Raw genomic sequence first — 16785 nt, 5'->3', positions numbered from 1 at the left:
CACCACCCCCACCCACACAATACACCTTGGGCGGCCCTTGGGACGGGGACGGAGCCGGGGCCTTGGGACGCTGAGGGCACATGGCCTTGAAGTGTCCAGGTAGGTTGCACTGGTGGCACCGTCTTGGTTCTGCCACGGGCCTGGAGAGGGGAGTTGAGGGGGACACCCCCTGCAGTCTAGGGGCAGGTGGGGCAGTCGCAGAATTCATCTTACCCCCTCTCCAGGTGCTGCTGGTGGCCGCTCTCCTGGCCTCAGGGGCCCGGTTGTTGGTGTAGTCATCGGCCAGGGCAGCTGTAGCCGTGGACCCCTTAGGCTTCTGGTCTCGGATGAACTGGCGGAGATCCTCAGGGCAGTTCCACAAGAGTTGCTCTGTGATGACCAAGTCCAGGATCTCCGGTCCGGTGGAAAGCTGCAGGCCTTGGGTCCAGTGGTCGGCAGCTCGGGCAAGTGCCCGCCGGTGGTCAGCCCAGGAGTCCTTTGGTCCCTTCTGCAGGGTCCGGAACTTCTTGCGGTAGGACTCCGGAGTGAGGTTGTACTGTTGGATCAGGGCCCGCTTGATTGTGTCGTAGCCCTGATCTGCCTCAGTAGGCAAGTCCCCAAGGATTTCCAGGGCCTTACCCCTTAAACGGGGGGTTCAGGTATTTGGCCCACTGGTCCTTGTCCAGATGGTGCTGCAGGCAAGTCCGTTCAAAAGCAGTCAGGAAAGAGTCCAAGTCTCCATCCTTCTCCAGCACTGGGAAGTCCTCAACACGGACCTTTGGAAGTTTGGTGTCTTGAAGGTCACGGGTGGCTGATGAGGGCCGGAGCTGAGCTAGCTGCAGCTGGTGGTCACGGTCTGCCTGTTGCTGTCGCTCTTCACGCGCTGCCTGCCGCTCCGCAGCCTCAGCCTCACGCGCTGCTTGCCGCTCCGCAGCCTCACGCGCTGCTTGCCGCTCCGCAGCCTCAGCATCACGCGCTGCCTGTCGCTCACGCTCGGCCATGAGTATCTCGTAGGTATCCCGGTCTCCAGCCATAAGCCTGGCCAAGGCAGCTTGAAGGAGGGCCTCTGCACCTCTCAGGCCAGAGGGATTGGCAAGTGGTGATCTGCGGCACGCTGCAGAGCCAGGTGATTCACTGTCCATTTCAGAGCGGAGGACTGGCATCTGGCTCGTTGAGGACCCTTGGGCGAGCTCCTCCTCATTTTGTCCAGCAGTGCCAGGTTGTGCGATGTCCTCTGCAGAGCTGTTCTCTGGCGTCGGGCTCTTGGAGGGCTCATGGACAACCTCCTCATCGTCTCTGGCCTGAGCATCGGCCATTCCTTTGGCTTTGCTCCTGGTGCTCTCAGCCATTCTTGCAGACTTTTGGTCACTGACACAGAACTGACACCTGATGCGCCCACACACCTTACAGTATCTGCACTCTGACACTCTAGTGTTGAGCTAGTCTGAAGACCCCAGCAGCCACAGCTGCTGCAGGCAGTCTTTAGTGTCTGGGAGTATGGGTCTCACACTCACACACACTATTATCTCGATCCCACCGCTGCCACCAATATGTCACGAACCACCGGGGGGGGTCACTCAGAAATCCCCCGCGCTGGCTACCCGTACGTCACAATCGGGGGGTAACAAGTGGGGGTCGCCCCTCCTTTATACCTCCCGACCGACAGACAGAGCACGTGACACGCTCTCTAGCGCCCCTCTTATAGTCAGGCCAATTATGGAATTGCCCGACAATAAGCAAGGAGGCCGCTATACTACTTATGCCGATTATTGAAGGGTCCCCGGTGAGAGTAGGGTATATATTCCCCCGACCTCCGCGGGCGGAATATATAAAATCTCCCCGAATCTCACTGGCCTCCCCACAATAATCCTTGGCACAAACTCGCTGCCACCAACCGCTTCACGGTAACTATTAGCCGAACACACAGACGTGGGATTCAAGATCGAGATAACAGAACAGCCCAAGATTAATTATATAATTTAATCAGCCTAAAGCACACTAGAAACTACAATATATACAATAGGGAATCTACAGAATATACATAGGTCAGAGTACAGTTACGGATAAAGCATGGTTTACAAACAGGCATACACAGTTCCAGCAGTTACCTTGTGCGTCTGGCCACAGGGGGGCGCCGTGGACCAGGTTTCTAGGATCCTTCCCACAGATGTTTCCTACACGTGACCCCCAGCGAAAGAACACTGGAAAATGGCCGAAGTAGGGTTATCAACCTGGGCAAATCCAGGTCCCCTCCTACCTTAGTGACCTCAGAGGGAGCACTGCTCCACCCCTGGCTGGAGTTATGGACAATATCCACAACATGGAATATGGGCCATAACTTTGCCTGGGAGCGTCGTAGGCGGACGCCAACACTCTCATTGTGACAGTTATGAATTTAGCTACAGAACGAGAGGACTCATGACTTGTCTACTAGTTTCCCATTGGCTGATATCACGCCTGGGGTACTTCCCAAGCTCCCGCTCCCATAAAAAAGGTGTGCCAGCATCGTCCGCATGCGAAAACACCATTTTTATGGTTGCCACATTTATCGGAAATATGGCTTGCGAGATATGAACCATTTTTTACTGGAGTCGTTCTGTCTGGATAGTTCCATAGCCTTATAATGAGATACAACTCTTGTTACAGGGTGACGGCAGGGGGTCATCCTGTGTCCATTGTTCCCAGGTCATCTAATCTCCATATCACAGGAGATGGCCATGGGATGTGTTGCTGGGATGTGACACCTTCCCAGATGGTGGACATTGAGAACAAGAAGGGAGGGGGCACTGCCAGGGAGTGATGAGAGCGATTATGACTGGAAATCATAATTCCTCTTCATATCCCAGGATTTGCCTCACAGTACCCATTGCGGGTACGACGGCCGGAGCCTCATGCCGTGTTTCCTTCTCCATCCCTTAGGGCTCTGGTAGAAGTGGGATCCGAAGCGGTCATCCAGGTTCTGGGACCGTGCTCCCTCCGCAGCCCCTGAGGGAATCTGCTGGACAGGAGCTTATCTATCCTCAGGGACAGGGCCCTGCATCCACGAGGTACTCTGTGTCCCCATGGGGATTGTGTATGGAGCGCCTGGTTCCCGGACGCCGCAACTGACTGCTGAATTGTGAAGACCGGGGACTACCGCGCCGACCGCGCCTGCTTGTCGGCCGCGGTATTAAATTTAGTCCCCGGCTTCATCGCGGCCTAGTGGCAAAACTTCCGCCCCCGGGCCTGTCTATCAGAGATAGGGGCGGGACAGCCGACCTGACGTCGGATGTGAGGGCCGGGGCATCCTGTATGCTCCCTCCCCCCTCACTGATCACTGTGGGGACCCCAGATTCCCGCACTTTTCCTAACGCCGCCCATGGCTTCACTCCTCCCCTGAGAGCTCCGGCAGCCATTTTTAGGACATTCTGCCGGTGGAGAATCACAGAGAACAGCTCTGCAGCTCTGGGAGACCAAGGCAGGGAATCTGGAGCACACACACCCCGCTTTTTAGCGGTCGGTAAGCCGCACCGGTCACTCGGTGTTGGTCCCCCTGGGTGCCGGTATAGATACGTATATATATACTTATTTCTGTTCGGCCGGGCTGTATACCCTTTTTTCTATATACCCTCAGTGATCACGCTTCTAGGACACAACAGCATGTCGGCCACAAGGAGCAAGGGCACTAAAGCACAGGGTTTTTCTTTATCGTTCCTTATGGGAGACCCAAACCATGGGTGTATAGCTTCTGCCTCCGGAGGACACACAAAGTACTACACTCAAACGTGTAGCTCCTCCCTCCGGACTATATACACCCCCTGGATGACAATCTACCCAGTTCAATGCTTTGTGTTTCAGGAGGATCACACACTTGCATTCTCTGATATTTTTTTTTTTTCATTTTTATTTTAATTTTAAAGATTTGGAAGAAAAGCGGGTCCAGTCTGGACTCCCGGCATGTCCCTTCACACCCCACTTTGTCGGCGGTGCTGTTAAGGTTGACTTTATAAGGCTGGAGCCTTCACATGCCGCGCTCCTTCACATCCTCTGTCGAGGCTCTGGTTTGAAGTGGGAGCTTCCACGGTCCTCTCTGCTTGCAGAAGACCGGTCTCCATCCGCAGCCCTGTCTGGTCCCTGCTGGAAGGAGCGTTTAACCCCCACTCAGGGACATGGCCCTGCGTCTCAAAAGCTAAGTATTGAGACGTTTTTCAGGGGTCCCGGGTACTTTTATTGGGGGGACAGTATGTGTTTTAGCGTTACTGTAAATTCCGGCCGGTTCTGGGGGTTTCCCCTAAGAACCGCGCCGAAGGTGCCTGCTCGTCGGCCGCATTTTAAAATCTAGGCCCCGGCTTTAGTTTGGGCCTAGTTTCGGTTTCGGCTTCTCTGCATGTTTTGCATACAGCGCCGCCCACCGCCCGACCAGCAGAGGGGAGGGCACTCCTCTCTGGGGAGATGTTCCCTCCCCTGTATCTCTCCCTGTATCTCTCTGCCCTCCGTTTTTCCCGCTCTTGGGCTTATACACGCCCCCCCCTCCTTCTCCCAGCGCCATTTTCTCAGCGTTCTTACACTGGAAGGCGCTGGATGCTGCATACTGTCAGGAAGGCTGACGCTTCACAGGGTCTTTGAGCGGTGGAATCCGGAGGGCACACAGAGAGCGGGCTGGTAAGCCACAACCTTCGGTTGTGGACTTTTATTACACTCTCAGGGCATTCGACAGGAGTGTATTCTTGCTGCAGAGCTTCCACGTCAGCAGCATGTCTGTCACCCGAAGCAAGGCTGCAAACATGTACGCTATATGCACTGCATGTAAGCTCATTCTGCCAGAGCCAAGCACATACCCACATTGTGATGCCTGTGCTAACATGTTTGTGTCTCAGCCTGGAGCCTCCTCAGGGGTCCCTCCGGCTGCTCCGACCCCGGTGGCTGAACCCCCGGCTTGGGTAGCTTCCTTTTCACAAGCTATTTCCCAGTCTTTTGCCGACTCCATGGGGCAGCTGTCCCGGACACTGCTGTCCATGCATCAGCCCCCTTCTCAGGGTGCCTCTGCGGCTCCGAGCTCTGCAGAGCCCTCAGAGCATGTCCTAGGACCCCGTCCCCCTAAACGGAGACGCAGGGAACCTTCTCCTTCCTCGTCCCACGGCTCTGATTCACAAGCCGAGGTGCAGGGCGAGGAGGATTCGTTTACTGTGGGCTCAGACGCTACCTCTATGTACCCCATTGACTTGTCTGAGGGTGATGCGGATGTTAGTGACTTTATTGCGTCCATTAACTCCGTACTGAACCTCAACCCACAAGAGTCAGAGGAACAACCCTCTCTGGTAGAGGTACACCAGTTTACCTCTCCTAAGAAACCTAGGAGTATGTTTTTTAACCACTCCAGCTTTCACACCACTGTTAACAAGCCCAGGGCCTGTCCTGACAAACGTTTTCCGAAGCGTAGTTCAGATGACCGTTTTCCTTTTCCACCAGAGGTGGTTAAGGACTGGGCCCAGTCCCCAAAGGTAGACCCTCCGGTGCCCAGAATCTCAGCCCGCACAGTCGTAGCTGTGGCTGATGGCACTTCTCTTAAGGATCCCACTGACCGCCAGGTTGACCTTCTGGCCAAATCTGTATATGAGGCGGCAGGAGCCTCGTTCTCCCCGTCTTTTGCGGCAGTGTGGGCTCTTAAGGCAGTCTCTGCCTCTCTGGCGGAGATTCATTCCCTCTCCAGGGACTCTATTCCTGAGACGGATGCCTTAACTTCTCAAGCTTCGGCTTTTGCATCCTACGCCATGTCTGCCATCCTGGAGGCTTCTCACCGCACGGCGGTGGCCTCCGCTAACTCCCTCGCGATCCGCAGGATCTTGTGGCTTCGAGAGTGGAAAGCAGACGCTTCCGCTAAGAAGTACCTTGCGAGTCTCCCTTTTGCTGGGTCCCGGCTGTTTGGGGAACAGCTGGATGACATAATTAAGGAAGCTACTGGCGGGAAGAGTACTTCCTTGCCACAAACTAAAGCCAAGAAACCTGTCCAGGGCAGGAACCAATCGAGGTTTCGTTCCTTTCGTTCCTCTAACTGGTCATCCTCTAAGCCCTCGGCCTCGTCCACTACCGCAGCCAAGGATCGTAAATCCAACTGGCGCGCAAAGCCGCGTCCTTAAAAGACCGGAGGAGCCGCTGCCACTAAGGCAGCCTCCTCGTGACTATCTGGCCGCGCCAGCAACGTCCTCGGTCGGTGGCAGGCTCTCCCACTTTGGCGACGTGTGGTTGCAACACGTCTCCGATCAGTGGGTGCGGGATATCATCTCCCACGGCTACAGGATAGAATTTTCTTCCAGCCCGCCAAACAGATTTTTTCTGTCCACCCCCCCCTGCTCCAAAGCCGCCGCCTTCTCTCAGGCCGTGGCATCCCGGCAGGCCAACGGTGTAATTGTTCCGGTTCCCGCCCGGGAATGGTTCAGCGGTTTCTACTCAAACCTCTTTCTAGTCCCCAAAAAGGACGGTTCCTTCCGACCCATCCTGGATCTCAAGCTTCTCAACAAGCATGTTCAGGTGCGGCACTTTCGCATGGAATCTCTGAGATCGGTCATTGCCTCAATGACCCAAGGAGATTTTCTGGCATCCATCGACATCAGAGATGCCTATCTGCATGTGCCTATTGCGGTTTCACACCAGCGCTGGCTACGCTTTGCGATCGGAGAGGAACATTTCCAATTCGTGGCTCTCCCCTTCGGCTTAGCCACGGCCCCTCGAGTATTCACCAAGGTCATGGCAGCAGTGGTTGCGGTCCTGCACCTCCAGGGGTTGGCAGTGATTCCTTACCTGGACGACCTTCTAGTCAAGGCCTCATCCAGTGCAGACTGCCAGCGGAGTGTCTCTCTCACTCTCGCCACGCTAGTTCAGTTCGGGTGGCTTGTCAACCTGCCCAAGTCCACTCTGACCCCGACCCAGGTGCTTTTGTACCTAGGGATGCAATTCGAGACTCTGCCGGCACTTGTCAAGTTGCCCTTAGTCAAACAGCAGTCCCTTCGTCTGGCGGTGCGCTCTCTGCTGAGGCACCGTCGTCATTCCATCAGACACCTCATGCAGGTGCTGGGTCAGATGGTGGCGTCCATGGAAGCGGTTCCCTTTGCTCAGTTCCATCTGCGTCCCCTGCAGCTGGACATTCTCCGCTGTTGGGACAAGCGGATCTCTTCCTTGCACAGGCAGGTGGCTCTGTCGTCACAGACCAGGAGCTCCCTTCAGTGGTGGCTTCGGCCCCTCTCTCTGTCTCAGGGACGCTCCTTCCTGACTCCGTCCTGGGTGATCCTCACCACGGATGCCAGCCTCTCCGGTTGGGGAGCAGTATTTCTCCATCACCGAGCACAGGGCACTTGGACTCCGTCCGAATCAGCCCTCTCGATCAATGTGCTGGAGATCAGAGCTGTGTTTCTAGCTCTCCTAGCCTTTCACCACCTGTTGGCGGGCAGGCACATTCGAGTTCAGTCGGACAACGCGACAGCGGTTGCCTACATCAATCACCAGGGCGGCACTCACAGCCGTCTGGCGATGTTGGAGGTTCAACAAATCCTCCAGTGGACGGAGGACTCCAAGTCCACCATATCTGCAGTCCACATCCCAGGCGTGGAAAACTGGGAGGCCGATTACCTCAGCCGTGAAACCGTGGACAGCGGCGAGTGGGCCCTGCATCCGTCAGTGTTCAGATCAATCTGCCGCAAGTGGGGCACTCCGGAAGTGGACCTAATGGCATCCCGGCACAACATCAAGGTTCCGGTTTACGTGGCGCGCTCCCACGATCCTCAAGCCTTCGCAGCAGACGCACTGGTTCAAGATTGGTCTCAGTTCCGTCTGGCCTATGTGTTTCCCCCTCTAGCTCTCTTGCCCAGGGTTCTGCGCAAGATCAGAATGGAGGGCCGTCGAGTCATACTCATTGCTCCGGACTGGCCCAGGCGAGCTTGGTACCCAGACCTGCTCCGTCTGTCCGTAGAGGTGCCGTGGCATCTCCCGGACCGCCCAGACCTTCTCTCTCAAGGTCCGTTCTTCCGCCAGAATTCTGCGGCTCTCAGATTGACGGCGTGGCTCTTGAGTCCTGGATCCTGACGGCTTCAGGCATTCCCTCTGAGGTCATCTCCACCATGACTCAGGCTCGGAAGTCTTCCTCGGCCAAGATTTACCACAGGACTTGGAAAATTTTCCTGTCCTGGTGTCGCTCTTCCGACCATGCTCCTTGGCCGTTCTCCTTGCCGACCATCCTGTCTTTTCTACAGTCCGGTCTACAGCTAGGACTGTCCCTCAATTCCCTCAAGGGACAGGTGTCGGCTCTGTCGGTATTGTTCCAGCGGCGTATCGCCCGACTGGCTCAGGTGCGCACCTTCATGCAGGGCGCATCTCACATCATTCCCCCTTACCGGCGGCCCTTGGATCCCTGGGACCTTAATCTGGTCCTCACGGCCTTACAGAAACCCCCCTTTGAGCCTCTCAGGGAGGTTCCCTTGTTTAGACTTTCACAGAAAGTTGTTTTTCTAGTAGCCATAACTTCTCTCAGGAGAGTTTTTGATTTGGCTGCGCTCTCTTCGGAATCCCCCTTTTTGGTGTTTCACCAAGACAAGGTGGTTCTTCGTCCGTCTCCGGACTTTCTCCCTAAGGTGGTGTCTTCTTTCCACCTTAACCAGGACATTTCATTGCCTTCTCTTTGTCCGGCCCCTGTGCATCGCTTTGAAAAGGCGTTGCATACCTTGTATTTGGTGCGGGCGCTCCGAATCTATGTGTCACGCACTGCCGTTTTTAGGCGGTGCACCTCACTTTTTGTGCTAACCACTGGTCAGCGCAAGGGTCTCGCTGCTTCTAAACCGACCCTAGCTCGTTGGATCAGGTCGGCTATCACCGATGCCTACCAGTGTTCTCAGGTGCCTCCCCCGCCAGGGATTAAGGCGCACTCGACCAGAGCTGTCGGTGCCTCCTGGGCTTTCAGGCACCAGGCTACGGCTCAGCAGGTTTGTCAGGCTGCCACGTGGTCCAGTCTGCACACTTTTTCTAAGCACTACCAAGTGCATGCTCATGCTTCGGCAGATGCGAGCTTGGGCAGACGCATTCTTCAGGCGGCTGTCGCCCATTTGTGAAGTTAGGTTTTGCCTACTTCTCAGTTTGGTTTATTCCCACCCATGGACTGCTTTGGAACGTCCCATGGTTTGGGTCTCCCATAAGGAACGATAAAGAAAAAGAGAATTTTGTTTACTTACCGTAAATTCTTTTTCTTATAGTTCCGACATGGGAGACCCAGCACCCTCCCTGTTGCCTGTTGGCAGTTTTTTTGTTCCGTGTGTTTCACCGGCTGTTGTTAGTAGTCAGAGTTCCGGTTATTCCGAGTTTTACTCTATCTCTACTTGTGGGTGGATGTCCTCCTTCAGCTTTTGCACTGAACTGGGTAGATTGTCATCCAGGGGGTGTATATAGCCCGGAGGGAGGAGCTACACGTTTGAGTGTAGTACTTTGTGTGTCCTCCGGAGGCAGAAGCTATACACCCATGGTTTGGGTCTCCCATGTCGGAACTATAAGAAAAAGAATTTACGGTAAGTAAACAAAATTCTCTTTTTTTGCGACATGTACCTCTTGTAGGGCCATGTTACCTGCGGGTTCCACCTACCCTCACTGTGAGCAATGCTCGACCCCTGTTACGCTTGCTCAGCCGGAGCCTCGGTCACTAGTGGGCCCCTCGGCTCAGGCAGACCCCCCTGCTTCCACTGTCCAGGTGGCAGCGACAGAGTTTGCAGTTTTTGCTGAAAAGCTCTGAGTCACTCTCACAATCCATGGCTCAGTCTATGGACAAATGGTCTGCCAAGTTGCTGGAAGCCTTGCAGTCCAGACCGGTCCTTACACAGGCCCCGGACCCTGTTAGATCGGCGCCTCCAGGTCCCTCTCGGTCCACCCCGGCCGGGGTGGGCCCTAGGTCTCACGTGGAGGACTCCTCCACGGACCACAGTCCCAGACCAGCTAAGCGGGCTCGCTTGGAATCTTCCCCGACTTCCTCACGCTGCTCGGGTTCCCAGCTTGAGGACTCTCTGGAGGACGAGGCGGAGGTTGCAGCTCAGGGCTCGGACCCTGATGTTGCTCTCAATCTTGATACACCTGAAGGGGACGCCTTAGTAAATGATCTTATCTCGTCCATCAATCAGGTGTTGGATCTATCTCCCCCGCCTCCACCTATAGAGGAGTCGGCCTCTCAGCAGGAGAAACACCAGTTTCGGTTTCCCAAACGTACACTGAGTGCATTTTTTGATCACTCTAAGGGATGCCATCCAGAAGCCCAGAGCGGTTCCGGACAAGCGCTTTACTAAGCGCCTTACTGACACACGTTACCCCTTCCCCGCTGACGTAGTTAAGGGTTGGGCTCAATGTCCTAAGGTGGATCCCCCAGTCTCCAGATTGGCGGCTAGATCTGTGGTTTCGGTTGCAGATGGCTCATCACTAAAAGATGCCACTGACAGACAGAACTCCTGGTGAAATCCATCTATGAAGCCACGGGCGCGTCTTTTGCCCCGGCTTTTGCAGCCGTGTGGGCACTCCAAGCTATCTCAGCTTGTCTGGCTGAGATTAATGCGGTCACACGTACGTCTGTCCCACAGGTTGCATCTTTAACCTCTCAGGCGTCGGCGTTTTCTTCCTACGCCATGAACGCAGTCCTAGACTCTGCTAGCCGTACAGCTGTGGCATCCGCTAACTCTGTGGCAGTCCGCAGGGCCATGTGGCTGCGCGAATGGAAGGCAGACTCGGCTTCCAAGAGGTTCTTAACCGGTTTGCCGTTTTCTGGCGAGAGATTGTTTGGCGAACGATTGGATGAGATTATTAAGGAATCCAAGGGAAAGGACTCCTCCTTACCCCAGTCCAAACCCAAGAGACCTCAGCAACGAAAAAATACAATCGAGGTTTCGGTCCTTTCGTCCCTCCGCCAAGCCACAGTCCTCTTCGTCCAATAGACAGGACAAAGGCCAGAGGAACTCCTATGCGTGGCGGTCCAAGTCACGCCCTCAAAAGACCGCCGGAGGCACTGCTTCCAAGGCGGCCCCCTCATGACTCACGGCATCCCAGAACCGCATCCTCGGTCGGTGGCAGGCTCTCCCGCTTTCGCGACGCCTGGTGGCCACATGTTCAAGACCGATGGGTGAGAGACATCCTGTCTCACGGTTACAGGATAGAGTTCAGCTCTCGTCCTCCGACTCGTTTCTTCAGAACCTCCCCGCCCCCCGCGCGAGCAGACGCACTTTTTCAAGCAGTGGACGCTCTGAAAAAAGAAGTCGTGACCCCCGTTCCCACTCAGGAACAGGGTCGCGGTTTTGACTCCAACTTATTCGTGGTGCCAAAGAAAGACGGATCATTCCGTCCCGTTCTGGACCTCAAATTGCTCAACAAACACGTGAGCACCAGACGATTCCGGATGGAATCTCTCCGCTCGGTCATCGCCTCGATGTCACAAGGAGACTTCCTCGCATCGATCGACATCAAGGATGCTTATCTCCATGTGCCGATCGCACCAGAACATCAACGCTTTTTGCGTTTCGCCATCGGGGACGAACACCTTCAGTTCGTGGCATTGCCCTTCGGCCTGGCGACAGCCCCACGGGTTTTCACCAAAGTCATGGCATCCGTTGTGGCGGTCCTGCATTCTCAGGGGCACTCGGTGATTCCCTACTTAGACGATCTCCTAGTCAGGGCACCTTCTCGGGCGGCGTGTCAACACAGCCTTTCCGTCGCTCTGGAGACCCTCCAGCAGTTCGGGTGGCTCATCAACTTCCCAAAATCCAAGTTGACACCGACCCAATCTCTGACTTATCTAGGGATGGAGTTTCATACACAGTCAGCGGTAGTCAAGCTACCACTAGACAAACAGCTGTCACTGCAGGCAGGGGTGCAATCTCTGATTCAGACTCAGTCTCACCCCTTGAGACGCCTCATGCACTTCCTGGGGAAGATGGTGGCAGCGATGGAAGCAGTGCCTTTCGCGCAATTCCATCTGCGCCCGCTCCAGTGGGACATTCTCCACAAATGGGACAGGAGGTCGAACTCTCTCGACAGGAACGTCTCTCTTTCCCTTGCAACAAAGACGTCTCTTCAGTGGTGGCTTCTTCCCACTTCTCTATCACAGGCAAAATCCTTCCTGCCCCCAACCTGGGCTGTGGTCACCACGGACGCGAGCCTGTCAGGGTGGGGAGCGGTGTTCCTCCATCACAGGGCTCAGGGAACCTGGACTCCGATAGAGTCTTCCCTTCAGATCAATGTCCTGGAGATAAGGGCAGTGTATCTGGCCCTATTGGCTTTCCAGCAGCTGCTGGAGGGCAGGCAGATCCGTATCCAGTCGGACAACGCCACTGCCATCGCATACATCAACCACCAAGGCGGCACGCGGAGTCGTCAAGCCTTCCAAGAAGTCCGGCGAATTCTGCAGTGGGTAGAAGCCACAGCATCCACCATCTCCGCAGTTCACATACCGGGCGTAGAAAACTGGGAAGCAGATTTTCTCAGTCGTCAGGGCATGGATGCGGGGGAATGGTCCCTGCACCCAGAAGTGTTTCGAGAGATCTGTCGCCGCTGGGGAACGCCGGACGTCGATCTCATGGCGTCACGGCACAACAACAAGGTCCCGGCCTTCATGGCACGATCTCAAGATCACAGAGCTCTGGCGGCGGACGCATTAGTTCAGGATTGGTCGCAGTTTCGACTGCCTTATGTATTTCCTCCTCTGGCAATGCTGCCCAGAGTACTACGCAAGATCAGGTCCGACTGCCGTCGCGCCATTCTCGTCGCTCCAGACTGGCCGAGGCGGTCATGGTACCCGGATCTGTGGCATCTCACGGTGGGTCAGCCGTGGGCGCTGCCAGACCGCCCAGATTTGCTGTCGCAAGGGCCGTTTTTCCATCTGAATTCTGCGGCCCTCAACCTGACTGTGTGGCCATTGAGTCCTGGCTCCTAGCGTCTTCAGGGTTGTCTCAGGATGTCATTGCCACTATGAGACAGGCCAGGAAACAGACGTCCGCCAAGATCTATTACAGGTCTTGGCGGATTTTCTTGTCCTGGTGTTCTGATAAAGGTTTTACTCCCTGGCCTTTTGCCTTACCCACTTTTCTTTCCTTCCTTCAATCCGGAATGGATAAGGGGTTGTCACTTAGTTCTCTCAAAGGGCAAGTATCGGCACTCTCAATATTCTTTCAAAAGCGCCTGGCCAAGCTTCCGCAGGTCCGCACGTTCCTGCAGGGAGTTTGCCACATAGTCCCACCTTAAAAGCGCCCGCTTGAACCCTGGGACCTTAACAGGGTGCTAACGGCTCTTCAGAAACCGCCTTTTGAGCCGCTGCGGGATGTCTCCTTATCACGTCTTTCGCAGAAAGTGGCATTTCTAGTAGCAGTTACTTCACTCCGTAGAGTGTCGGAGCTTGCAGCACTGTCATGCAAAGCCCCCTTCCTGGTTTTTCACCAGGATAAGGTGGTTCTCCGTCCTGTTCCGGAATTTCTCCCTAAGGTGGTATCGCCTTTTCATCTCAATCAGGATATCACCTTACCTTCATTTTGCCCTAATCCAATTCACCGCTTTGAAAAGGATTTGCACTCCTTAGATTTAGTGAGAGCACTCCGTTTCTACGTGTCTCGCACAGCGCCCCTGCGCCGTTCAGATGCGCTCTTTGTCCTTGTGGCTGGTCAGCGTAAGGGTTCGCAAGCTTCCAGGTCAACCTTGGCTCGGTGGATCAAGGAACCGATTCTTGAAGCTTACCGTTCTTCGGGGCTTCCGATTTTCCTTCGGGGCTGAAAGCCCATTCTACCAGAGCCGTGGGGGTGTCCTGGGCATTGCGGCACCAGGCAACGGCTCTACAAGTGTGTCAGCCAGCTACGTGGTCTAGTATGCACACTTTCACAAAGCACTATCAAGTGCATGCCTATGCTTCGGCAGATGCCAGTCTAGGTAGGCAAGTCCTTCAGGCGGCGGTGGCCCACCTGTAAGAGGGAGTCGTGTCGGCTCTTGTTATCGAGGTATTCTTTTACCCACCCAGGGACTGCTTTTGGACGTCCCAATTGTCTGGGTCTCCCAATGGAGCGACAAAGAAGAAGGGAATTTTGTTTACTTACCGTAAATTCCTTTTCTTCTAGCTCCTATTGGGAGACCCAGCACCCGCCCCTGTTCCCTTCGGGCTAGTTGTTCTTTTGTGCACACATGTTGTTCATGTTCAATTGTTTCATGGTTTTCAGTTCTCCGAACATCCTTCGGATTGAATTTACCTTAAACCAATTTATAAGTTTTCTCCTTCCTGCTTTTGCACCAAAACTGAGGAGCCCGTGATGCACGGGAGGGTGTATAGGCAGAGGGGAGGGGTTACACTTTTTAAAGTGTAATACTTTGTGTGGCCTCCGGAGGCAGAAGCTATACACCCAATTGTCTGGGTCTCCCAATAGGAGCTAGAAGAAAAGAAATTTACGGTAAGTAAACAAAATTCCCTTCTTTTACATTATACAGATCAGCCTGGGCTCTTATTATATACAGTATTCTGGAATGCTTTATATAAGAGCCCACCTATGGTGACCGCAGATTATAAGGGAAAAACATGGTGACTGGTTCCCTTTTAACATGATTCATTTCACCATTATCACTATAAGTTTAATTAACACAATAGTGTGGACATAATGTTTTATTCCAATTGCAGTTACGGACCATACCAGTTAAATCCGCCGAAGATGAAGAACTGGAGGAAGAGGCGGACTGGATTTACAGGAATGCATTTTCAACACCCACGATCTCACAGCAGGTACTATTAATATTGTTACACATTCTATGTAGAGATAGTGCTGGGGTCCTGGATTCAAATCTTACCAAGGGCAACATCTGAAAGGAGTTTCTATGCTCTCCCTGTGTTTGCGGGGGTCTCCTTACGGTGTCCCAGTTTCTTTCCACACTCCAGAGCCACAATGGGGACAGTGATGATAAATTCTGTAAAGTGTTGTGGAATATGATGATGCTATAGAAGTAAAATAAATATAATTGTAACGGCAAAACTTCCCTAAGCTCATGTACTTGCCTACTTACAAGGAGCCTTTTATTGGAGTCAGTAGCCACATTTAACCTCATTGTTCAGATAAAGCAGCTATGGCCTTACAGCTGTTCACGTGCGCACCACTAACCTCCCTCCTGGCTTGATGATGGGTGTTGTTCTCCTAGTTTAATGACAGTTTGACATTGCAGTGCTGCCACCCCAAACTTTGCACTCTTAAATGCGGTGATATGAGGCAGTTTTACTTCTTTACGTCATCAAAGTGAAGTGGGACTGAAAATGGCCAGAACAAGTTATCCGCCAAGTTCTACAGCTGCGCTGACAAGCTCTATTGGATACATTGCTCTCCTTGCCTAAGGGGTACTTTGCACACTATGACATCGCAAGCCGATGGTAGCGATCCCGAGCGCGATAGTCCCTGCCCCCGTCGCAGCTGCGATATTTTGTGATAGGTGCCGTAGTGAAAATTATCGCTACGGCAGCTTCACATGCACTTACCTACCCTGTGACGTCACTCTGGCCGGCGAACCGCCTCCTTCCTAAGGGGGCGGGTCGTGCGGCGTCACACGGCAGGCGGCCAATAGAAGCGGAGGGGCGGAGATGAGCGGGACGTAAACACCCCGCCCACCTCCTTCCTTCCTCATTGCAGCCGGGACGCAGGTAAGGAGATGTTCCCTGCTCCTGCGGCTTCACACACAGCGATGTGTGCTGCCGCAGGAACGAGGAACAACATCGTAACATCGGTCCTTTCCGAAAATATGGAAATGACCGACGCTACACCGATCATACGATTTCAACGCTTTTGCGCTCGTTAATCGTAGTAAAAAGGATTCACATACTACTATGTCAACAGCGACGCAGGATGTGCGTCCCTTTCAATTTGACCCCACCGACATCTCACCTGCGATGTTGTGGTGTGCAAAGTACCCCTAAGAGACTGACTACCACAGACAGACCACAAAGGTGGTCGGTCACCTTGGCAATGAGTAGTAAACAATAAAATTAAATTTCTTTGTCGCTCTATTGGGAGACCCAGACAATTGGGTGTATAGGCTATGCCTCCGGAGGCCGCACAAAGTATTACACTCAAAAGTGTTAAGCCCCTCCCCTTCTGCCTATACACCCCCGTGCTCCCACGGGCTCCTCAGTTTTTTGCTTTGTGCGAAGGAGGTCAGACACGCACGCACAGCTCCACAGATTGGTCAACAGCAGCTGCTGACCATGTCGGATGGAAGAAAAGTGGGCCCATATAGGGCCCCCAGCATGCTCCCTTCTCACCCCACTTTTGTCGGCGGTGTTGTTAAGGTTGAGGTATCCATTGCGGGTACGGAGGCTGGAGCCCACATGCTGTTTTCCTTCCCCATCCCCCTCAGGGTTCTGGTGGAAGTGGGATCCTATCGGTCTTCAGGCACTGAGACCGTGCTTCATCCACAACTCCTGTGGAGCCTGCTGGATAGGAGCCGGGTATCGTTCAGGGACATTGCCCTGCTACGTGGAGGTACTCTGTATCCCTGTGGGGACCGCGCACAGCACACTTCAGCTTTGCTGGGTGTGCTAGTGCACCGGGGACCGCGGAACTGACCGGGTTAATATGTGCCATTACACACTCAGCGTTGCTGAGTGTGTTTATGTAGAAGGACTGCCGCATTGACCGCCGCTGCCTTGGAAATACTGCGGCGCGGCTGGGACTTGTAGTGCGCCGGGGACTTCCACGCCGGCAGCGCTTTTACGGCGGCCGCGTTTATTACTAGAGTCCCCGGCTTTTTGCAGCCTAGTTTCCTTTCCTCCCGCCCATAGCCCTGACAGGCAGGGGAAGGGCGGGA

At 54.3% G+C, this 16785-nt stretch overlaps 1 protein-coding gene across 1 annotated transcript in view; it reads left to right on the top strand.

Moving 5' to 3' along the window:
• Nucleotides 1-16785, top strand: part of SUPT6H (SPT6 homolog, histone chaperone and transcription elongation factor) — a 210720-nt gene that overhangs the window by 45437 nt on the left and 148498 nt on the right. Inside the window, exon 8 of the mRNA XM_075335257.1 lies at nucleotides 14618-14719. Coding sequence (XP_075191372.1) covers nucleotides 14618-14719 — 102 coding nt within the window. The remainder of the gene's footprint in view (nucleotides 1-14617; nucleotides 14720-16785) is intronic.

Source organism: Anomaloglossus baeobatrachus, chromosome 2 (genome assembly GCF_048569485.1).
Source record: "Anomaloglossus baeobatrachus isolate aAnoBae1 chromosome 2, aAnoBae1.hap1, whole genome shotgun sequence".
NCBI lineage: Eukaryota > Metazoa > Chordata > Amphibia > Anura > Aromobatidae > Anomaloglossus > Anomaloglossus baeobatrachus.
This window is presented reverse-complemented; position numbering and strand designations above follow the sequence as displayed.